Source organism: Hyla sarda, chromosome 6 (genome assembly GCF_029499605.1).
Source record: "Hyla sarda isolate aHylSar1 chromosome 6, aHylSar1.hap1, whole genome shotgun sequence".
NCBI classification, from domain to species: domain Eukaryota; kingdom Metazoa; phylum Chordata; class Amphibia; order Anura; family Hylidae; genus Hyla; species Hyla sarda.
This window is the reverse complement of record NC_079194.1, coordinates 243,307,562-243,331,752: the sequence shown is the minus strand read 5'-3', so window position 1 is coordinate 243,331,752 and position 24,191 is coordinate 243,307,562. Positions and strand designations below refer to the sequence as shown.

The window sequence follows — 24,191 nt, the reverse complement described above, 5'->3', positions numbered from 1 at the left end:
TCTTTCTTTCTCAATTTCTTTTACTTACCTTTAGTCCCAGGACCTAGGTTTTCATTTATTTATAATTTTTTCATAATTTTTTTCTTATTATTTTTTTTATTTATTTTTTAATATTATTATTTGTTCTAATTATGTTTGCGAATAATTACTAGGGGACAATATCTATATTACCTCATATGTATTGCAGTAAGCAAAAGTGCAAGTCCCCACTTGGTGGCACTGTATAGCTGGTTGTAATAGATCACATACGTTCCCCTGTGAGTGCCGGATGTGATGTCAATATGACGGCGTTTGCCGGTCACATAACGCCGCCGCCGGCATGTCACGAGAGGTGGATCCGCGTGCAAACAGTGATGCTACGTAGCACAGGTACTCAGCTGTAGAGTCCATGCAATTAGTAAGAGGGGCCATTATTGGCCAGAGCACTATATATATACTCATCTGATGTATGAGAGCGCCACCCCCGGAAGAAGGACATAGTTCCGAAAAGGTCGTAGGGGTGGACACCACCCAGTTGCCTGTGGTCATTGTTGTTAGTTGCCATGTATTAATAAGGGCTTTGTGTTTTTCAATTTTTTTGTCTGCTGCAGTATTCTTATTGTAGGTAGTGTGGTTATTTGGTAACTTCATATCAGTTAGAAGTATTCAAAGTAATACATACAAAACTGGCTAACAACTATATTCTATGCCTATTTATTTTCAGTTTTTTGTGGGGGGAGGAGGGTGGGGCAAAATATACATTTATGCAGTCAAAAAAATTCTGTTGCAGGGACGGAGCTGAAGGGTGGGCCCCAAAAATAGTGAGCCAATGGTACTCCAGTCCAACACTAAGCCAATGGGTGTGTGATGTCTCATGGATTATAGCATGTCAGGAACTAGTCCAGTACTCTCAATGACACTGCACAGGTTAAGACAAAAGACAACAGAGCGCTTCTGTGTGCGATCTTCCAGACCAGGTAGGATTGTGTGGGTGAGTGAGGAACGCACTCACCTGGTCGGGTTGTGCATATTCCAGGCACAACGCTGATGTGGGCTTAATGTAGCAACTGCTGCGGCTTCCCACGCTGGATCCACCGGCATGTGAGAGACAGTGAAGGAGGGGAAAATCGGAAGCTGAGATCGCGCTGTTGCAGAAAGGTTCAAGGATACTGGTAGAAGACTTAAATTCTTTTATTCTATTCACACTGCACAGGTTAAGGCTTTACAATGAAACCAACAGTTTATTTTTTATCTTGTACCTTTTCCTGGTTAAATCACTTTGGCTTCATGTATGTGAAAGATTCTTGTTAAACAAATATGGTTAAGCATTGCACTGCACCTTTGAAACATAAAGGGTACCCCACTATACAATTAGCCCTGGAGGAAACACTTGGACTGCCATCACCCCAAAATCTTGGTGCAGCCCCCCTACTACCACTGCTGGGGGTCCTGGGAAGTACTAGCTGGATTTACACCTGCATGTTCGCGGTGGCACACTGCATACATGAAATGCGTTTTAGAGAATGCGGCTACATGCTTGCTGACTATAGCTGTGTAGAATGTGTCACAGCCCAAAATCACATTGCAGCTATGAACGTGACCACATTTGCTTTCATAGCTGCAATGCACCATTATTCGGGCAGGATGACATGGCAGTTTTGGGCTACAGCACACATTATCAAAATCTGTGCAGAGGAAAAGTTGACCAGTTGCCCATAGCAACCAATCAGATCGCTTCTTTCTTTTATAAAGAGGCCTCTGAAACATGAAAGAAGCGATCTGATTGGTTGCTATGGGCTACTGGTCAACTTTTCCTCTGCACAGGTTTTGATAAATCTCCCCCATAGACCTAGTCTTATCTTTCAAAGACATTGGGACACCTCATCTTTTCAACAAATAAGTAGATGTTTACTTTAAATAAAGTATTATAATAATAATTTTGACCTTAAAGGGGTACTCCATTGGAAAACATTTTTTTAATCAACTGGTGCCAGAAAGTTAAACAGATTTGTAAATTACTTCTATTTAAATATCTTAATCCTTCCAGTACTTATGACCACAGTGCTGTCCATTTCCCATAGCAAACCTCTCCTGCTCTGGACAGTTCCTGAAATGGACAGAGGTGTCAGCAGAGAGCACTGTGGTCAGAGAGAAAGGAAATTAAAAAAGAAAAGAACTTCCTGTGGAGCATACAGCAGCGAATAAGTACTGGAAGGATTAAGATTTTTTTTTAAATAGAAGTCATTTACAAATCTGTTAAACTTTCTGGTACCAGTTGATTTAAAAAAATTCCAGTGGAGTACCCCTTTAAATTTACTGTGTGTTCTAACTCCTCAGCATCAGATCTTTTCTTATTCAGTGTATAGGTGCATTCTTGGTTAAATGCTCATGTTCACTGATATTTCATAGAGATATCATAAGCTTTGATCAGTGAGAGCCTGAGTGTGCAAACCCCGACCAATTGCTAGAATGAGCCAGGAGAAGTGTGCACGTAAAGTATTTCCCTCAGTCTCTGTGTCACAAGTCCAAGACAGTCTCTACGGAAGATTGCCTTGCTCCCATAGACACAGAGCGGGGAGAGAAGCATGCAGATGTTTGCTTCTCTCCCTGCCCCTTCTAGTGAATGGTATGAAGACCCCGCCTGATAAAAACTAGGGACCCTTTAACTCTGGACCCTAGAAATGATAGAAAGGTCAAGTCCACCCTTTGGTAGAAAGAATGGAGACACTAAGGTTGGTATTCCAGCACATACAAAAAAAAAAAAGGCACTTTTTCGAAAGAATGCATATCCTAGTGTAACCTGTTGCCATCGACTTCTATTTAATGAAAAACTGGATCCATCTAGATTCAGTTTGTAACAGGACATCCTGTTAATGGTAAATTTGCCCAACACAAAAAAAACTGGATTTGCCCAACACAAAAAAAAACTGTTTTTTCTGGTGTTTTTTTTTCACACAAAAAAAAACTGTGCAAAAAAACTTTTTGTATTTGAGTGGAAATAGCATTTTTGGCCCCTTTGCCTTTTTTTCAAAATTTGTTGGGTACCAAAAAAAAAAAAAATTTAAAATTAAAAAAAAAAAAGCAGTAAGGATGGGAAAAATGTATTTAAAATACATTTCACTTTTTTTTCTCTATTTATAAATTTTTTTTTTAGCTAGTACCACTTCTCCCAGCATGGAACAGACTGTTCCGTGATAGGAGTAGTAGTACCTGTACTAATAGACATATTGCCCTATGCGATCATCCATAATATAGCAGAGATGCGGAGCGGCTCTATACAGTGCTCGTATCTCTGCACTTTACTCCGGGCCGGCCAGTGATATGAATAGAAATTCACATCACTCATTCAGATTTTCCGCCTAGATTGGGGATTGGCCAGATGGTTGCAGCCAATCACCGTTCTCAGAGGGAAATATGAATGAGGGAGTGGCCGGCCGGAGTATAGTGCAGAGATGCGAGTGCAGGAAAAAGCAGCTCCGCATCTCCGTAATAGATAGGATGATCGCATTGGGTGTCAGGAGTGACACCCACTGTGATCTGTCCTTAACTGCAGGTACTACTACTCCCAACATGGAGCACACTCTGCTCCATGCTGGGAGCTGTAGTACCTGCATTAATAGACAGATCGCAGCGAGTAACTTCTGACACCTTTTGCGATCTGTTTATTAATGCAGATACTACAGCTCCCAGCATGGAGCAGAGTGTGCTCCATGTTGGGAGTAGTAGTACCTGCAGTTAAGGAAAGATCACAGCGGATGTCACTCCTGTCACCTGCTGTGATCCTCCTGTATAATGAAAAGATGCGGGTGGCCGCTCTTCTATGGTCCCCTGCTCTGACGTATATATATATTATATATATACACACACCTATTCAAATTTCCCACAGAGACTTGTGATTGGCTGGAACCATCTGGCCAATCACAGCTCTCTGCGGGAAATATGAATAGGGGTGTATATATAAGTCAGTGCAGGGGACCATAGAAGAGCAGCCGGCCACATCTATACATTATACAGAAGGATCGCAACGGACCCCAATCTGTCAATTAGTAAAGGTACTACTACTCCCATCATGAAACAGTGTGTTCCATGCTGGGAGTAGTAGTACTTCCTAAAAAAAATTAAAATATAAAAATAAAAAGTGAAAAACACACACTACATTTTTATTTTTGTCAGCTACATTTTTAGTGCCCTGCCCACACACAAATTGATCCCTGTTTAAAAATTACGTTATAAAAAAGATACATTTCGTTAAATGCTATTTTTTCCATCACTACTGTAACTTTTTTATTATGAATTTTTTAATGGTACCCTACGAAATTTTATTAAAAAAAGGTATCTCCATCACATTTTTGGATCGCTATAGTCCAAAAAAATAAAAACAGCCTGCAAAAACGCCAAATTTAAAACCCACATGGCGTTTTTCTTGGCTTTCTTTTACTCCCATACACTTCTATGGGAGAAAAATGCCATGATTTCAGGGAAAAAATGCCATAGGCTCAACATGGTGCGATTTTGCAAAACCGCCAAGGAGTTGAAAGAGAGTGAAAAAATGGCAAAAGGATTTTTAAAAAAAACGCCAAACTGAAAAACGCCAAGTGGAAAAAGAATTTAGCGATTTCTTATTGGCCCCAGCTTTTTTTAGCCGAAAAAACGCCATGCGGCAGAATTGGCATTTTTCTGGGCGTTTTTCCCACAAAAATTATAGGAGAGTGTTGTGGAAACTTAGCCTTACCAGGATGCAAAAACATAAAGAAAGCTCTAGAGAAGCTATAGCTGTGACCATAATGGAGAGAGCCATTCACCTTACCTGCAGTATTAGTTTCTATAAAGGTTTTGATATATATTTAAAGATATGAATGATTTATTGATGTTCATGGTCACATAAAATCAGGCCGATCACAGGGCTTTATTTCATTATATAGCAAGATGGAAAGAAGTAAAAAGATGAATGATGTTATCAAATGGCGTCACCACTTCCAAAAATTGTGTCAATTGGGAAAATGTCTATGCATCCAACAAATGGAGTCCACAGAGAAAATAAAAGATAGTGTTTAATAATAAAATACAGAACGCTCAATATGTCTGGCATTGGTATCCACAGAGGTACTTCAGGTGGTGTCTGCTTCACTCGTATAGTAGTGAATACTCTGAGACCATTATTCAACCAATAGGGTTGTTGCATTTCTCACAACACTTATGTTTATTGAAGGACAGTAAAGAAAGCCACAATACAGCGTAAATGTCGGTCACAGTAGGACAAACTTTTCCACTGAGTTCCTGACTAAATATATCATAGATACATGAAGTCCCTTCATGGTTTCTTTGTTTTGTAATCTGATGACATATGTCCATTCCTTTTTTTGGTCTTTCAGCGGTGCTTAGGTTCTGTTGACAAAGTGCTGCAATGTGTGCTGTTCCTGCTGTCAAGAGCTACAAATCCCAATGGAAACCTGACAGACCCCTGACAGATCTTTCATACGAGTGATGAGTGATAAGAATTGAAGCCATGATGGTATTGTGTTTAGAGTTATAAGAGGTCAGCTAGTTTAGAAAAATATTTTATGTACCCAACTGGAAATTTTGGGCATTAACAATAGCTTTTGGATCTATATCTCTTACCCAATTAAAAAAAAATTGCCTATAAAATGCACCTTTCTCGCTCTCTCTGGAGGACTTGTGCTGCCCCACATTATACAGACAGCTCATTGATTTAAAGGGTCACTGTGTAATTCCTAATTTCCCCTGTGGTGGTGCTGCAGAGAAACTGAACACTTACTCATAGGAGTCCCCACATATTTCACCTGATCTTCAGAGGTTCCATCAGGAGGATACTTTGTGACCAACTTATTGTCAGTGGACCCTTCAAATTTTAAGTAGGGATTTTAAGTCATTTAAACCTTGAATTCTGTGGTAATTCAAGTGAAGTGAAACCTCTGAAAAGACCACCTATAATAGAACAGAAAAGGGGTCTTCAGTGGGTGTGGTCTTCTAAAAGCAAATGGCCACCATACAAAACATATGCTGGACTGCAAAATCTGTGTCTTCGTAAAGAGGTGGTCTTTTTGGAAAGTCTCCACTGCATACTATGAAGAATTATAATCATGAGTTATTTTAGGACATTGTTTAACCCGTAAAACAGTAGTTTTGTAGCTCAAAATAGAATGGAAAAAATCAACGACCAAAAGGATGGCTGAAAAAAATATACCAAATAGTTTTTGTTCAGCTCTTTGGCCCGTTTTTATAGCTGTTTTTGATGCTGAAAAATTACTTGATATTTGGATTTTAGGAAAACCTAGAGCTGGAATTCCACTATTTGTTGGATCGAGGGAGTTTTAAATTAGATTTCAGGGCAAGGACCTTATCAACTTCTTCTGCTGCCTGCAAATTGTGCCACTGGGCTACTGGCCTTCGTGGGTGTGCAAGCATGTCCGACCAATGTCTTAATGCATTCCCTGAAGCTCGGCAGCCAAGAAATATCTTCCCGATCTGTTCGTTCTTATTGACTTTATCATGGTCCCACACAGAAATGATAAGATCCACATTCTGAAGGATAGAGAAAAAAAATGAGTTAAACATAATTGTCCCTGACTGGAGAGAGAGGTAAAACTGACCAGCATGAAAATGGGGGTAAAAAAAAGCACATGGCTAGAAAGGGCTAGTCATTTGGATTCTGGATATGGCAGGGAACACTCCCTTGCCTTCTAAGCCTCTTTTGCAAGATAACAAAAAGGCTTATATATCTGCACTGAAAAGGAATATGGAGATAAAAGACAAAAGATATGTCCAGAGTCCCCTACTGAGTGAACGAAGTAGCTCCATCCACACAGTAACAAAGGGCCCAATCTTCATCCTTGATAGGTGTCCCAGCATTCGCATCCCCATGGATCACATACTTATTACCTATCCTGTGGATAATTTATAAATTATAAATCTTGGAATAACCCCTTTAAACATTTATTTAGAATCAGACCTGAATTTGCTCCAGAGTCACATCGAAGGTAAATTCTTCATTAAAGTATGGGTTCAGGGTGTTCTTCTTCACTCCTGTCTTCTTACGCTTCCACTTTTTCTTATTCAGTGCAAGCTGTACCTTCACATATGGATCTAGAAGCATAAAGAGCTATTAGTTTGCTATTACTTTTTTTAAGGGATTATTAAAATATGTTATATCGGGATTCCAGCCTTTTTAGCCGAAAAATTATCACATTCTTTAGCGTTATTGTTGCAATAGAAAAAATTAACCTTGGCCTGAAAACTGTCAGATCCCATTAGAAGTCAAGAGAATTCATCAGAAATTGGTCATGACTATGATGACTCCATTTAAAGGAATGTATCACATATATATAATTTTTTTTACCATATAAAACCAGATACTGTTACATATTTTCTGATTTGTTTTTATTTTACATAGATAAGAACCAATTGGGCCGATCTAGTCTGCCCAATATTCTAAATACTTGGCCCTATCTTATATGAAGTATAGCCTTATACCTACCTCTATCTTATATGAAGTATAGCCTTATACCTACCTCTATCTTATATGAAGGATAGCCTTATACTTACTTGGCCCTATCTTATATGAAGGATAGCCTTATGCTTACTTGGCCCTATCTTATATGAAGGATCGCCTTATACTTACTTATCCCTATCTTGTATGAAGGACAGCCTTATGCCTATCCTATGCATGCTTAAACTCTGTATTTACTGTATTTGCAGCCACCACTTCTGCAGGAAGCCTGTTCCATGCATCTACTACTCTCTTAGTAAAGCAATCTTTCTGACTGTAGATTGTCTATGTTATTTTCCTTACATGATTATGGGGCAGAAGTGTTGAGTTTTATAGGAGAGTGTTGTGGGCATAGTATGTGAATCGTGAAGTGGTTACTGGTGCGGGATGAAATCAGTTGTGACCATCACCAATAGTGGATCTTGTGTTATCTGTCTCCAGATTTATAACGATGATGATGATGATGATATGAAAATTCTGTAGAAAATTCTTTCTACAGGTCAGGAATAAACAGCTTCTTAGGAGGCTCAGTGGCTGTTACGTTATGGGCTCTGGCGGCACATGCTGGCTGCGGGCATATGGTCCTGTTACCTGCTGCTGCCTGGCGGGGCTAGGACTAATATTGCAGGATGCGCCCGCATGCGAGCCCCAGTCTGTCACTCACCTAGTGCTTCTCCTGCCCCCGCCTCTGCCTCTGCTCCGGCACACGCGTCCCTGTTCCCTAGGGCGCGCACGCGCCGGAGCACGAAGATTTAAAGGGCCAGTGCGCTCACTAGTGTAATTCACCTGTGGCTCATTGATACATTCCTCCACCCTCATCACTTCCCCACCGGATCTTTGTTGCCTTGAGCCTGTGATTGTCTTGCCGTGTATCTGATCCTTTGCTCCGTGACCTGACCTTGCTCCTTGCCGCCTGCCTACTGACCATTTGCTACATTCCTGGCTACGCTACTGTGCCACCTGCCCTGACCTTCTGCTATCCTGACAGAAGCTGTCTTATCTCTCCTGTGCCTCACATCTCCTCAGCCGCCTGTGTGGTCGAGCCACGCCAGGGGTAGCGACATGGGTGCCGCCTGCTGCAGCAAGTCTGTCCTGCTTTGTGGCGGGCTCTGGTGAAAACCAGCGGCACCTTAGACTCCAGGTCCAGCAGATCCACATCCATCAGGGTTCCTGTCTTCTGAAATGTGAGTGTTACAGTGGCCAAAAAGTAAAAACTGTAAGATTTAAGGAAAATCTATTATCAGTGTCACTTGCACAAAGCTTTCAGTACAGACAGGTAGTGCAGGTGACACTGATAGCCATACTTACCTGTTCCCGCTCTGTGCTTCCATTCCCCACTTTCTTCCTCCATATCTTCTGTTCTGGGGCCGACTTGGAACATAGGCGGAGCTTCCTGACGTCACAGCTGCTGTTTGCTAGCAGCAGAGAAAAAACAGCAGCGATGCCAAATACTTAAAGTTGGCACCGGAACAGAAGATATGGTAGATAGTGGTAGAACGTGAGCATGGAGCGGGGGCAGTTAAGTATGGTTACCATCAGTGTCACCTGCAATACACTACCTGTCTGTACCGAAAGGTTAGTGAAGGTGACACTGACAACAGATTTCCTCTAAGAACTATTTTAATATAGAGGATAATTAAAAAGAAAAGTTTAGCACAAATTTTTTTTTTCTTAATGTCACTTTCCCTATAAGAACAAAAGTCAATAAAGTAGAGCAAACAAAGCATAAGGTTAATTTCAATTGGTCCATCCATTTTATATATAAATTTAAAAAGGCGTTAGTAAGTCACCTGAAAAGCCATCACTATCCATTTTCTTAAGGTTCTTTGCCTCCAGAATGACGACAACGAGTTTTGAAGTCACGGGGATGTATTTTAGTGAAAAGCAGATTTCTCCAAGCCGTTCATACTGCAAATACATATAATGAATACATACTAGAACTGTTTTTCTAGATGTTTTTCTACAAAAGCTACTTTAGGAAAGAAGCCTAAATATGAGTGCTTAGGACCCCCCGTTGGCCATCAGAAGTGCAGCATTTAATCATGACATTGATTCTATTAGGTAATTAAATTGTTCTGCTGGAACTTTGGCCCATGCAGACAGGATTACTTCTCTCATTTACGGCACACACCTAATCCAAGAGATGCTCTAGAATAGGGGTCTCAAACTGGTGCCCCTCCAGATATTGCAAAATTTCAACTCCCAGCATTCACAACAGCCGTTAGCTGCAGAAAATGGCTGTCTGGGCATGTCCAGGCATGCTGGGAGTTTAAAGGGGTACTCCACCCCTAGACCCCGGGAGTCCCGCTGCTGGGGACCCCCGGGATCTCGGCTGCAGCACCCACCTCAACGGCTTCCGGCAACGCTGGAGGCTTCGGATCCCGACCACGTGAGCGGAAGAGCGTGACGTCACGTCCCGCCCCTCAATGCAAGTCTATGGGAGGGGGCGTGATGGCACACGGGGGCTGAGTCATGATGTCACGCTCTTCCGCTCACATGGTCGGGATCCGAAGCCTTCAGCGTTGCCGGAAGCCGCTGAGGTGGGAGCTGCAGTCGAGATCCCGGGGGTCCCCAGCAGCGGGACCCCCGCGATCTGACATCTTATCCCCTATCCTTTGGATAGAGGATAAGATGTCTAGGGGCGGAGTACCCCTTTAAGTTTTGCAACATCTGGAGGGCCACCAGTTTGAAACCCCTGCTCTAGAAGATTAAGATCTGAGGATTGTGAAGGCCAGAGAAGAATAGAAAACTTCCTGCAACAAATCCACCAATATGCTACCCTTGTGGCATGACAAAAGTGTCTTTCTGCCACTACGTAGACAGCTGCCTTAAACTTGGTTGGCTACAATGCTTAGATAAGCCCTACTGTCCAAACGCTCATCCACCAGCATCAGAGGAACCAGAGTGTGCCATGAAAACCAAACCATTACACCCCCTCCACCATCCTTAACTTTCACACCTGACAGGGAGGGTTTATTGACTTGAGCTGTTTTTGCCAAATTCCCTTAGACAACAAATGTACTGAACTGTTCGTCTGCCGTTATAGTCTGTCTGTGCTAAAGGATGACAAGTTGTAGGTTTAGACACACCAAAGTTCTATTAATCTGCGATTTACTTGACTGTGCACCACCTGTTCCTCAGAACAATCCTTTACATCCTCTTCTGACCCCCTTTGTCGTTTAGCGGTTCCCATCCATAGAATCTCCATTCATTACATGTTGTAACATGATCACACCATTCTAAATGTACTGTCCTCATTATTGCATGAGAAAAACCCCAAATGTTGGCAGTGAAATCCTGGCTTTAGTCCATTCAAAGTAGAAAATGAAAAGGGCTTTCACCAAGGGCGCCTTACATGTGCTTTCTTTATTCAAGTTTTCTTGTAACAGGTGTCAGATCGGTGTCTGCAGTGGGTAACATTAATCTTGGACGATTGCAGCAATTTTTTCTGTATCAGCAAAATGATAAGACCTCTGTTCCATGGAGCGATCCGCTTTATAGAACACATAAATAGTGTGCATGGCAGTGATGAAAAAGCACTAAAATTTACTGCATTAGAGAGAGTTGAGATGTTGTGGAAGGGTATGGGTAAACAGTCACTAATAAAAGAATCAAGACGGATTACACACTTACAAGCTCTAGGAACATTAGGTTTCAATGAGCGCAAGATAAAAGTATTTTTGTAAGTCTGCTTGACCGTTTCTCGTAAAGTTTTTCCTTTTATGAAATTATACGTTGTTTACGATAACTATGGCAACAATGCTGTTTGGGGCTATTTTACATTACCTTTAAGTAGTATGGACTCTGATGAAGCGCTAAGGGAGTGTGAAATGGACCATCCTCCAAAAGAAATGCTCCCCAATGCAGACACCGATCTGACTCTTACCTGTTGCACGAATACTTGTATTATCAATTATTAAATGAAGGAAGCACATGCAAGGTGCCCTTGGTGAGTTCCCTATTCGCGTTCTACTTTGAATGGACCATTGCCTAAGATGGAAAGCACCACCCTCAGTCTTTATCAAGCTGTTGTGTCTAAATGGCTATAGGAGTGGAGGAGTTGAGGTGTCAACCCCAGAGAATAGTTGTGCAGGGTATACTTCTTTCTCTTGTGGATTCAAAATCTTGGCTTTGGCGAGTCTAGCACCATGAACAGGCCTCATTTATTGCCTGTGCAATTTTCATTAAATGTCCCTAAATCTTTTCATTTATAGTGGCCCTCAACTCACATTTAGCAGGAAAGTCTATTGGTCTTCCACTTGTACACTCTGCAGCCATATTACTTTGCCACTAATGTTGTGTTCATCTGATGGTAGTTACAGCATATCTACTCTCTTACCTCCACAGCTGATTCAGCATTCAGGTCTTTCCATTCCTCAATGACATGCTGTAGATCCATCTCTCGTAGAAGCAGCCTCACTTCCCCGATGACATCATGCTTCGCAAAACGATTAAAGTCATAGACTCGCATCACAACCTGTGTATCTTCTAATTCTGACTGTAAGAGCTGAAGTACAGAATACAGGTACGACAGTAAGTGTAAGCCATAGAATGCAAATAAACATGGTAATTTTTGCTTAGTTCCTATATATATGTAAAGTAATAAGGAGGGAATCAATAGAAAGTAAACAATTGTTGATGTTATCTAAATAAATAAAGTTATATAATATAAATATAAATTATATATATATATATATATATATATATATATATATATATATATATATATAGTGAGAAGGTGAAAGGTATGGTGGTTGATGGGCGATATGTGTCACCAAGGTTCCTGGCTTTAGTGAGGTAAGAGCCGGTAATTTTCCAGTGTCTGTGCTGCGGTGCAGACTGATACTGTGGCCGTAGTATGGCTGGAAGGCCAATCCGGGATGGCTCTTACTAGGAATGACCAAATGCAGGATGGCGGTCATTCCCCACAATGCAGGCCGGCTTTTGTTGGCCTTAAAGCTAGACTGCCTCACCAGCTGCGGAGGATTTGCTAGTTGAAGCACACAGTGCCAGACAAAGCTGTGTGTGGAGTTCTTCCCTGTGATAGCCCCAAGAGTGAAAGCTGCTGGACAGCCTAGCTGGAGGCCAGGAAAAGACTTGCTTGACGCCGCATGGCGTGAACAAACACCTAAGGATTACAGGTGGATTTTTGTTACGTTTTCCTTTGTTCTAAGTTTAAAGGGGTACTCTGCCCCTAGACATCTTATCCCTTATCCAAAGAATAAGGGATAAGATGTCAGATCCCCGGGGTCCCGCTGCTGGGGACCCCCGGGATCTCCGCTGTGGCACCCAGCTATCATTACTGCACGTGCGTGTGCGTAATGACAGGCGATACAGGGGCCGGATCACCGTGACATCACGGCTCCACCCCTCGTGATGTCATGGCCCGCCCCCTTAATGCAAGTCTATGGGCGGAGCCGTGACGCAACGATGCTCTGGCCCCTGTATCGCCGGAGCAAAAAAAAGGAAAAAGCCAGCAAGACTACTTAATACACACAGCTGTGGCACGCTTCCGTGTACATGAAAGCAGCAGCGTAGGCCCAGATATCATGGGGGGTTCCCAGCGTCCGGACCCCCTGCGATCAGTCATGTTATCCCATATGTTTTGGATAGGGCATAACATGTCTAGGGGCAGAGTACCCCTTTCAGAGAATTAAAAGCCAGTGGTAATGCAAATTGTACTCATATAATCTATGGTAATTTTTGTGAGTGACTTAACTTTTACATAGCAACATATGACTCCTGTCCTCTACATAAGTACAGGTCCCAGAAAAGGGACCTGCACCTATTAGACAATGATGGTACAACATCCGTGTGAATACAAATTTCAAATATTCAACTAAAAGTTTTCCAAAGCCCATCTTTGCTTTTAAGGATGTGCACCCCAATTTCCAGTTATTCTAATTCCAGTAATTTATTTAAGGTGTGCCTTTTTATTTCAGGAGACTTTTCCGAAAACACTGTCATGTATGTGTACCTGAGGGGTAGCACTATTTCTGGCCATTAAACAACGTGTATACAATTTTTCATTAGTTTTCCCTTCTATAGTCTCCATTAATAATTGTCAGCTTTTACTGAGCTCATCTCTTACTACACCTCCCCACACATTCTATCCATAAACTTCTATGGGAAGCATGTAACTGATCCCTCAGTGAGCTGATGTCTTTAAGACATATTTAAGCAGTGAATTGGAATGAATGATCAGTGCAGGAGACAGAGGGAGGGGAAGAGTGGCCCATACAGTAAGTGGAGATAGAGGCATTTTTATCTATTGATATATATAATAAATCTTCTTATTGTGGTATGGGGTGTGATGCAGGGCAGATGGAATTACCCTAGGGGCAGATGACATTATTCCTTGTGTTCGTGACGCCAGGGCATGGTTTGCTCTCAATACCACCTGAAGGTATACCGCTGGATCCTGGGCTAGGCACGGGGGCAATAATGACTCCAATGCCAAGTTACGGACAATGGTCCTTTACCGAGTCATATATGGAACACAGTCTATACAGTTCAGCCAGGCCCACGGGGGTGACCAGTGACTTAAGAGACCTTAAGGGCTTGCTGGGACTTGCAGTAGATTTGGACAATTTTAGTGCAGAACGGCATATTCACTAGGGGACAGGTGCAAGGGAGGCCCAGGGGACACTGCAGGGAGGCTGCCTAACAGGGCATCAGGGGTACAACTCCCGTACTGGGCTAATACATTATATTAGCTGTGAATATGGCTATGGTGACATTAATATAGTTATCAAACTGTAGACATACTTGACAGGGATCTTGACATTATAGTTCCTTGCAAATGTTTCCTATCAGGATGTGTCTGCTGACAAGGTTGTGACGCATATTTAGTTAAAGGGGTTGTTCCATCCTTCCCATCTGTGCATGGGGTCAGCTAACTGACAACCCCAGCAATCTTAAGAACAATGACTCCAATCTTCTGTTAATATTTGACCACTGCTCCATTTATACTCCATGGGAGCTACCGGTAAAAATCGAACTCTGTTGTTTCTTCTAAGGTTAAGTTTCCATTTGGTTTTTTTTCTGGCAGTTTTTTGATATCTGCCACTGCAGTTTTTGAGCCAAAGTCAGAAGTGGATCCATAAGGGAAGTACAAGTCCTTCCTTTATATGTCCTATTCCTTTTGAATCCACTTCTGATTTTGGCTCAAAAACTGCAGCGGCAGTTTTCCAAAAAACTGCCAGAAAAAAAACAAGTGGAAACTTAGCCTCAAGATTACAAGGGGAGGGGGAATCCCATCAGTAGGACCCCCTAAATTATCTAGTTATATCCATTTCTGTGGGAAACCTTTAATAGATAACATGGGACAAAAAGGCTTTTCTGGGCTTTCATGGTATTTATGCTTCTTACATACAGGCCTGGCTTTAGCTTGTGGCAATCTGGGCAATTGCCCACAGCCCCAATTTCCTAACAAACCACTCTGTATTATTTACCTTTACCTATGTATGGTGGTTTCACTTTTGAATTGTTACATGAACATTTTGAGGGAAAGCATCTATGCCTATTTTCTGGCACAGAAAAGTAGAACTTTTTTGCAGAAGTTATATTTGTGCAATTTTTTTTTGACTTTTTGCAGTTTTTGTGTCTTTCTCATCACTCCTTAAAAGTGACAATAAAAGTAGGCCGAGGTTTAAGGGGTGAGGTGTTGTCCTGCAGCCCAACTCATTTACTATCACTGCTGTCAATTACAGTAAGCTGCCATAGATTCCAAAGATGTTCCAAAATTATTAAGAGGCCCGTGCTCATCTTTTGCATTAAGACCTTCTTATGAAATTGTCATCTTAATACATTTTCCCCTATACAACAGTATAATGTGGGCATTTTGGATACTGCATATTATTTAGGGCCTGATTAGTCCTTATCTGTGGATTGTATAAGGCCATATTATCTTGACACTATATGGTGGTATTATGTGAGTCGAAATTACTAGTATATCCAGTGTCAATGGCAAACAGGTCCTACATGGCTTTTGCCCTGTTGTCTATAAAATTGGCCCTGCCTAAACATAACACTCCTTCTGCAAGAGGCAACAAATCTTATTAGATTAAAGGGAACCTTTCATTAGATTTTTGACCATTTATAACATTGGTCGCTCTGCAGCCCTTCCACCGGACAAAGATAGAATCTACTCCGAACTTGCTTCAGACTGTGGTGGGCAACGACGTCGCTGAACAGACCGGACTAAATCTAAAAGCCAGCATAGATTTATTTTCCCAAGATGCAACGTTTTTCGCAGCATGGCAGGCTGTTTCATCAGGCATCTAGACCCTAATTAGACGGCCATGCTGGGCTGTCAATCACGATGAGGGGGGCATGATTATAGTGCAGCAAATGGGCCTAGGTGAATATAGCTCCCTGCCCAGGTGACTACTTACAGGGCCGGGGAGGTACATTTTTTAACTATATTCCCTCACCATCCCTGCGGGCAGGAACATCTCCTGGGGATGGTGAGGAAGAAGATCTTGCCATATTTTTATTTTTACCACGGTAAAATGACAGGCTCCCTTAACAGACAGGCCAAAAAAATGTATGTGTTTGTAGCTTCCAGTGTCACAAATAATCTATGAGACAGGCAATGGCAATACAACATAGTGCTATTTACCATAGTTGCTAAATATTTTCAAGCCTTAGGCTGTTGTCCTATGTGTCAAGTTTGCATACCTTAAAGGGGAAGGATTCATTGAAAATGGGGTTTACTGTCTTGCGATGCACCTTGGTCTCATTTTTCTTGCGGTTATCATTGGTGAGGTAGACTATGACATATGGGTCTGATGTTCCTCCAGAGTCCATAGCCATCAGACTTGCAGCTTGCTTTACTGCCACAGTTATCTGTAATAAAAGGTAACATGTAAATACAATTGTCATCCAGACCTGAAATATTTTATTTTGGAATAAGCATTTATATACATTGTGAAGATATTCCTCAAGTGTATGTAGAATTAACCTTGTTATACCTATCAAACAGCCATATTTTTAACGTTACATTACAGTGTGTGAACTCAACCTTAAAGTGAAACCATTTTAAAAAGTATTGAAAGCAACTGTACGAATAGGATTTTTTTTTCATATTAAAGAAGCACACCAGGTTTTTTTCCCGCCTACATTCCTGACCTCCTGTGGGCTGCCGTTACCTCTATGGGATCACAATATATAGTAGTTATGCACTAGGGTGGCCCATTTTTCCACTTTTTTTTCTGACCAAATCCTAACACTCATCAAAAGTTGTCCACCCATAAGGGCAACGCATGTGCAACATTTGGTTCTGATCAGGCAATCTTCTGTCTCCACTAAGAGTTTCATGTTTTACATGGGAAATATGCCATGAATTGTGCATACTCTTAATTTTGAAGCTAAGAATTATACTGAAATGATCACCTGGGATAATCCAGATGTCAGCATCACAGTCCCTCCTGTGTTGCAACATGTTTCAATCTACATTTGATTGGTTGGGTGGGCTTGGGATGAGCCCGAAATGCAGCCACCTCCACATGGTGGTCTCTGTGTCACTTCATATACTACAATATCAAGTGGGTGAAGAACTGCATAAGAACAATTTTCCCCACAATGCAAGACACAAGCTAGTAGTGAAGACAGAAGATATTGTCCATTCGAGTCCAAATTTTTCACAAGAGTTGCCCTTATGAATGGGCAACTTTTGCCAGCTATTAGGATTCGATCAGAGAAAAAAGTAAAAAAAAACAAGCTACCCTGTTATACACCTCTCCTTTGGCTGTGTTCACACGTTTTTCACACAATTTTACTGTTTTCTCAGTGATTCTCCCAAAATCCGAGCAACAATAATGCTATTTTACAGAAATTTAGCAAATCATGGTAAAAACCATGTACATTTTACCAAAATGTTTTACAAAACGTGGAAAAAAAAACAAGTATGTACAGTTAAGTAAAATGCAACATGTGAACACAGATTGATGATTTCAAATCTTCATAAAACACCTCAATTGGGATCATAGGCCAAATCTTTTTCCTTATGGCAATATTTCTCAAAAAAAAAACAAAAAAAAAACGGATCAAAACTGCATGTAATGTGAACTGACCTCATCCTACTTATGAGTCTCAACAGTTTAGATTGCTGGTGTCTAGCCAGATGATCTCACAGCAGGATGAGACTCATGGGAATGTTGGCAGCATAAAAAAAAAATAATTTCAGTGTGGAAATATAAAATCAGCATGGCTGAAAACCCATGCATGCCACATCAACAAAAACAGGTAAACACAAGAATCTCTACATTATTCTCTAATAATAGACTATTTTGCACAATATAAGGAAAAAAGACATTCCTGAAGTGCTTATTTAAAGGGGTACTCCACTGGCCAGCGTTTGGAACATTTAGTTCCGAATGCTGTGTGTGCGCTGCAAGGGTCGGCCACGCCCCCTCGTGATGTCAGGCCATGCCCCTCAATGCAAGTCTATGGGAGGAGATGTGGCAGCCATGCCCCTCATAGACTTCAGGGGCATGGCCTGACACCACGAGGGGGCATGGCCAACCCCTGCAATGTGCACACAGCGTTTGGAACTAAATGTTCTGAATGCTGGCCAGTGGAGTAACCCTTTAAAGTATACCTGTGACTTTAAAAAATGTTCACGTTTCTTAGCAACGTGTAAAAAGTTTTGATTGGTGGGAATCTGAATGTTCAGTGAAGGAGCCAGGAGAGACTCGCTCCTCTCCCTGCCCTGTGTCACGTGGTTGAGACACACTCCATAGGCTTACATTGTGAGTGTGTCTCGATGGTCTAAAACACTGACCCCTGCTGATAAAAACTTATATGTCTTACTTCCAGATCTAAAATTAAAATGGGCTTTTTCACATTATAACCATAATGTATCACTTCTAGAACATAAATTTTCTCTCAATGTACGTAAACTCCAAATCATCCATAAATAAAATGGCATAGCCAAGTATAACCCCAGCCCCATGCCGGTCCCCTATGTTTGGTGGTATATCAATGCGTTATGTGTACATACATTATGTGTTATTGTATTGTAAATTCCAGTCTTCATAAGGAAATTGACATACGGTATTCATATTGCAAAATACCTCTAATTCTAAAGAATGTAACCACTTCCCTAAAACATAAAAGGTGTTCTATGGTCAAGTAAAGGGAAATGATGTGCATAGTAAGGATAAGGGATTGGAAATCCTCTTTTAATTTGATATTTTTCGGCAACAGGATCCTATAACCATTCCCATGCCTGATAAAGATCCAGGTAAGGGATTAATGTGTTGTATGTGCTGTTTCTATTAAACTGTTTATGTATTGAAGATGTCTGCACAGTACTGTATACTCTTCTGCACTGCCCAATGTATAAAGGATCAGTTTTTTCTTCTTAGTGGCTCTTCCAAACTTTACTCATCCCTTCTGGACAGTCAGTAACATAGAGAGGAATTACATGGATGCTATTTAGCAGTCCAGTACAGATTGTAAGATTGTCTACTGCAAGTTCTGTCCTATTTTCATCATAATATCATCTAATACATTTATAAAAGATGTCAGATCTTGTACCTCCTCTTTCTGATAGTTATATTCCACAGAATACAGTAGACGTCCACGATAATTATTTTCCTGTGATTTCTTTAGTCCCTCTATATCTGGCTGTACCTAGAATGTGACAAGATAATATGAAATAATACATAAGACTAAACAACACTATATGTCAATAACATTGTGTGACCAACATCACATATAATAAAATATCTCTCATTACATACTAATATTACATTTAAATCGTTAATTTCTTGGCAGGTATAACCCAAAAATAGATTTATTGTTTGTGCCTGGCATAAGTGGGCCTGTCTCATACAAAATGAACGTCTCTCACTAAACGTATCATAGAAAGACAGTAACAAGTGATCATGTATCAAGTTAAAATAAAGATTATTTTTCCTTTATTAAATGTTTTAATAATATTTTGTGAATACATGTTATATTTGTGAGCTGCACCTCATATCTTACATAAGTGATGCACCCCTCACAATTTTGTAATAATTTTATTATATCTTTAATATCACCACACTGAAGAAATGACATTCTGCTACAATGTAAGAGTGTACAGCCAGCATAACAGTGTTTAATGTTTGTGTCCCCTGAAAATAACAAAATACACAGACATTAAACCTTGGCAACAAAAGTGAGTACACCCCATGGTAAAAATGTGCAAAGAGGGCCCAATTAGCCATTTTCCCTCCCTAGTGTCATGTGACTTGTTAGTGTTACAAGGTCTCAGGTGTGAAGCAGGTATCTTAAATTAGTGTTATCGCTCTAACACTTTCTAATACTGGTCCCTAGAAGTTTAACATGGCACCAAATGGCAAATAACTCCTAAGGGTACGTTCACACGGACGGATTCGTTGACAATGGACCCTAGATTGTGCCTTTAGCAGTGCCTGCTCATAGAAGCAATCCGCCGCTAGGAGTAGAATTTCTGCGATGTGCGAGTTGCCGTGTACATGCGCAGTATACTCGCACACATCGCATCTGCTCTCGGCCTAGTTCAGGGAGCAGGGGAGTGGCCGCGATGTGTGAGAGTTCACTGTGCATGAGCAGCGACTTGCACATCGCAGTGTGTCTGCACAGCTGGAAGCACAATGTAGGGTCCATCGTCGGCGGATCCACAGTGTAGAATACGCTGTGCATACATCCGTGTAAACGTACCCTTAAAGATCTCAAAAAATAATTTTTGCTTAACATAAAGATGGCATATGCTAAAACAAGATTGCCAAGACCCTAAAACTAAGCTGCAGCACAGTGAGCAAGACCATACAGCAGTTTCACAGGTCAGGTTTCACTCAGAACAGGCTTCGCCATAGTCACCAAAGAAGCTGAGTGCACATGCTTAGCATCCCATCCAGAGATTGTCTTTGGTAAACAGACATATGAGTGCTGCCAGCATTGCTGCAGAGATTGAATTGCTGATCCCCCAGATTGTCAGTGCTCAGATCATACGCCGCACACTGCATACAATTTGTCTGCATGGCTGTTGTCCAAAAAGAAGGTTGTCAGGATCCGGGTACTGAGAGGATACTGGTGGTAGATCCTATGTGTCAGTGGGGTGATGACGTGGGCCGTACCAGGGGAACGGAGTCTAAGGGGTTACTGGTATTCACCAGTGCCCGCCGCAAAGCGGGATGGACTTGCTGCGGCAGGTAACCCCCAGGTCGTTCCACCCGATAGCGATTCAACCCCGACTGACTGCTGAGATAGGCGTGGTACAAGGGATTAGGCAAGAGCAAGGTTGGACGTAGCAGAAGGTCAGGGCAGGCAGCAAGGATCATAGTCAGGGGCAACGGCAGGAGGTCTGGAACACTGGCTTGGTACATACAAGGAACGCTTTCACTGGCACAATGGCAACAAGATCCGGCAATACAGGGAAGGGGAAGTGAGGTAATATAGACCAGTGCACAGGTGAAATTACTAATTTGGGCCATGCGCCAATCAGCAGCGCACTGGCCCTTTAAATCACAGAGAGCCGGCGCGCGCGCGCCCTATGGAGCGGGACTGCGCGCGCCGGGACTGGACAGACGGAGGACAGGTCCGGTAAGCAGGCTGGGATGCGAACTGTGAGCCGGCGCGTCCCGCATCGCGGGTCGCATCCCTGCTAGAGACACTATCGCAGCGCTCCCGGTCCATAGGGTCTGACCGGGGCGCTGCGAGCAGGTAAACGCTGCGAGCGCTCCGGGGAGGAGCGGGGACCCGGAGCGCTCGGCGTAATGAAGGTTCTTCTAAAGACAAAAGAAATGGATAACTGGAACCATGTCCTGTGGTCTAATAAACCAAGATAAACTTATTTGGTTAAAAAGATGTCAAGAGTGTGTGGCAGCAATCAGGTGAAGAGTAGCAGCCAAGCATGGTGGTGGGAGTTTTAGGGTCTGGGGCTGCTTGAGTGCAGTTTATTAAAAGAACCATAAGAATATTACTTGTGTAGGAAAATTTTGCATCTTTTTTTTTTTTTTGGGGGGGGGGGGAGAGTGCACAGTGCACTTTATAGAATAAATTACATGTTTTATATGCAATTTTTAGATTGCATTTACTGTATAATGCCATGCCTATTGCATAGCATTATACAGTGTGATCGATGCTTCACTGTTATAGCCTGGTTGAGCCATGCTGCACCATTGTATCGGTGACCTAGTGGCCAGAGGTAGGTAAAGGGACCCTCTTCCACTATTTTAGTTTATCGGACCCCCACAATCATGTCACAGGGGTCCAATGAGCCCCTTGAGCCAACCGGCATATGGCAATTATCACCTAAGACATCGTAATCGGCATTGGTAGCATCTAAAGGTTTGATGATGGGGAGCGGCGAGGGTCCGGCTCCTGATTTTTTTTACAGTATATAACACTGTTGGCTTCTGGGTTCTTCAAATTTTACAGAGTAGAATTGTCAAGCAAAACAACTCTGATAAAGCATATGTTCAGTTGTGACCAATAACATGTAAGTCAATACCTATGGATTATATGCATATCTGCTGGTTATTTACTTTAATGCTTACAGTGTGGCTGCTTTTCAGCTCAGCACCACTAGAGCAAGGCTGTGACCTGTGACTACAACGTAACTACAGTGCTTATAGGGAGTAGTCTAAGTCGCACACATATTATTGGCTTAGCCTGTCACTCTCTACTCCCCACAATTCCAGATCACCATGAGTGCATGGAAAGCTGCTTTCCATTACGTAAAGGCAGAATGGTTATAAAATACAGATGCATATCTATTTTTCTATCTGTCATGTATAAGTAATATGTGCAGCTGTATTCTTACCAAGCTTGTTGTAACACTGTTCTTTAATGTCCCAAGTTTGATTTTTTCTTTGTCTTTGCCTTTATTTTTCTTCTTTCGACAGCAGCAACAACAGCAGATGATTATCAAAAGAATTAAGAAGAGTCCCACAGCAAACAACGTGTAGATGGCCCATCGTGGTACTGGAAAGAATGTATTGCAATGCATTTATTAAAAGATACCAACCATACAAAACATGAAAAAACTAACAGCTGATAATCTCTTTAGACACTTTGGGGGTCATTTAACATGTGCGACTTTTGGGTTGTTTTTTTCCGCCTGTTGAGCACAGTAGTGGTTGTCATTTATCAAGAACCTCCTCCTTTTTATATATGTCAGCTAATGTTTACAGGTGACTTGGAGTTAACCCCTTCTCGACCCATGATGTACCAGCACCTCATGGGTCAGGTAAGGTGAACATGGCGCGGGCCCATGCATTGGGTCTGCTTCATAACCAGCAGATTCTTGCTGCTGTGATGTCCCAGTACTGGACATGGTCCTGCACTGCAGTTAGGCCCTGTCAGGTTGAGTCCCTCGGTCACTTGGGGGCTCCCTTGCAGGGTCTCCCCTGCTGTTTCTATAATGTTATTTATCCTACCTTATATGTAGTCAGTGTCCTAATGTATAGATAGTATAAAGAGCCTGAGAGTTGTCTAAAGGACCTGTGAGATTGTCACATAACATGTGTCACATGTTATGTTGTCACATGATGTTACCCAGAGAGCTCCAGCTTAATTTATGACCCGCAGCTTGACCAATGGGCTTTAGTCCAGCCCCCACTATATAAAGGGGTGGCCTTCCAATTCACTCTCTTCCTTTACTGAGAACCAGCCAGTACAGATGTCTCACTGCTAGTGACCAGCATCTGGAAGGCCACAAAGCTACAGTCATTCCAGTAAGTCAAACATCTATGTCTGCTGTCACTGCAAATAGTCCAGTCCAGTCTATTGTCAAGCCTCAAGATAATTGTCTTAAGTCTATTACAAGTATAATTGGTCCCAGCAAGCTGCAAGGTCCTTCTGGGTTCCTGGCCACCTCTCTGGGATTCTGGCCTAGCTGTGAAGATAATTCCATCTGTCTTAACTCAGTAAAACCTCCATTAAACCATAACTGGTTGTGGACTCTCCTTTCCTTAACTAGCCATTGGGATAGCGGAGATACCGTTCGTGTGGTTCCGGTTCAAAAAACAACTCTGACGTCATGAACACTAGGGTTTAATACCATCTTGCCCCAGGGTTAAATATCATCTGGCCCCACCACCTACACCCATGGACCCGCCATACACCGGTGGTCCACCACACTGCTATCAGCAGATGACATCTGTCGGAAATGACAGACATCAGAAATAGATATCATGTCCGTCATTCAACTGGTTAATAACGATGTCCGTCATTTAATTGGTTGAAACATCAAATGTTGGGACCGTTTGGCACTTTTGCAATGTATTTGCACGGTGCCAATGGGTTTTTGTGGAAAACTCATCTGGCTTCCATGGATGGATGATTGCTAAAGGCTGTTTTAAAGAATATTTACAAAAATCCCCCCCCCCCCTCCTCCCTCAATAAAAATGTCAATTACCCCCTTTTCTCACTGTAAAAACATGTAAAATAGACATATTTGGTATAGTCACATGCAAAATAGTTTGAACAATTAAAATATTATGTTCCTGAACTCAATGTGCAGGATCAGGAACATAATAAAACGCCAAAATTGATGATTTTTGATCCCATTACATGCCAGAAAAAGTACAATAAAAAGTGATCAAAAGGCCAGAACTGCACAAAAGTGGTACCATTAAAAAATTACAGCTCATGTAAATAAACGCAGGAGGAAAGGAGGAAAAATTAAAAAGTTATAGGGGTCAGAACATGGCAATGAACAAAGATATAT

General features: G+C 41.9%; 1 protein-coding gene and 1 long non-coding RNA gene across 8 annotated transcripts in view; one reads left to right on the top strand and one right to left on the bottom strand.

Moving 5' to 3' along the window:
- Window positions 1-1,021: 1,021 nt before the first annotated feature.
- On the top strand, window positions 1,022-22,481 carry LOC130276877 (uncharacterized). Of its 2 annotated transcripts, none has more exons than XR_008845277.1 (3): window positions 1,022-1,151; window positions 11,834-12,011; window positions 22,366-22,481. It is a non-coding gene; the product is annotated as an uncharacterized LOC130276877 (long non-coding RNA). The 2 variants fall into 2 exon arrangements; XR_008845276.1 differs by lacking the exon at window positions 1,022-1,151 and adding an exon at window positions 2,610-2,711.
- The window catches only part of SYT8 (synaptotagmin 8), a 153,894-nt gene continuing 134,723 nt past the window's right edge, over window positions 5,021-24,191 (bottom strand). For all 6 annotated transcript variants that reach the window (XM_056526837.1, XM_056526836.1, XM_056526841.1 and 3 more), the window contains 7 exons: window positions 22,284-22,444; window positions 19,031-19,126; window positions 16,169-16,336; window positions 11,826-11,993; window positions 9,277-9,394; window positions 6,950-7,083; window positions 5,021-6,522 (listed from right to left, as the gene is read on the bottom strand). In XM_056526837.1, coding sequence (XP_056382812.1) covers window positions 6,289-6,522; window positions 6,950-7,083; window positions 9,277-9,394; window positions 11,826-11,993; window positions 16,169-16,336; window positions 19,031-19,126; window positions 22,284-22,444 — 1,079 coding nt within the window. In that variant the 3' untranslated portion in view covers window positions 5,021-6,288. The remainder of the gene's footprint in view (window positions 6,523-6,949; window positions 7,084-9,276; window positions 9,395-11,825; window positions 11,994-16,168; window positions 16,337-19,030; window positions 19,127-22,283; window positions 22,445-24,191) is intronic.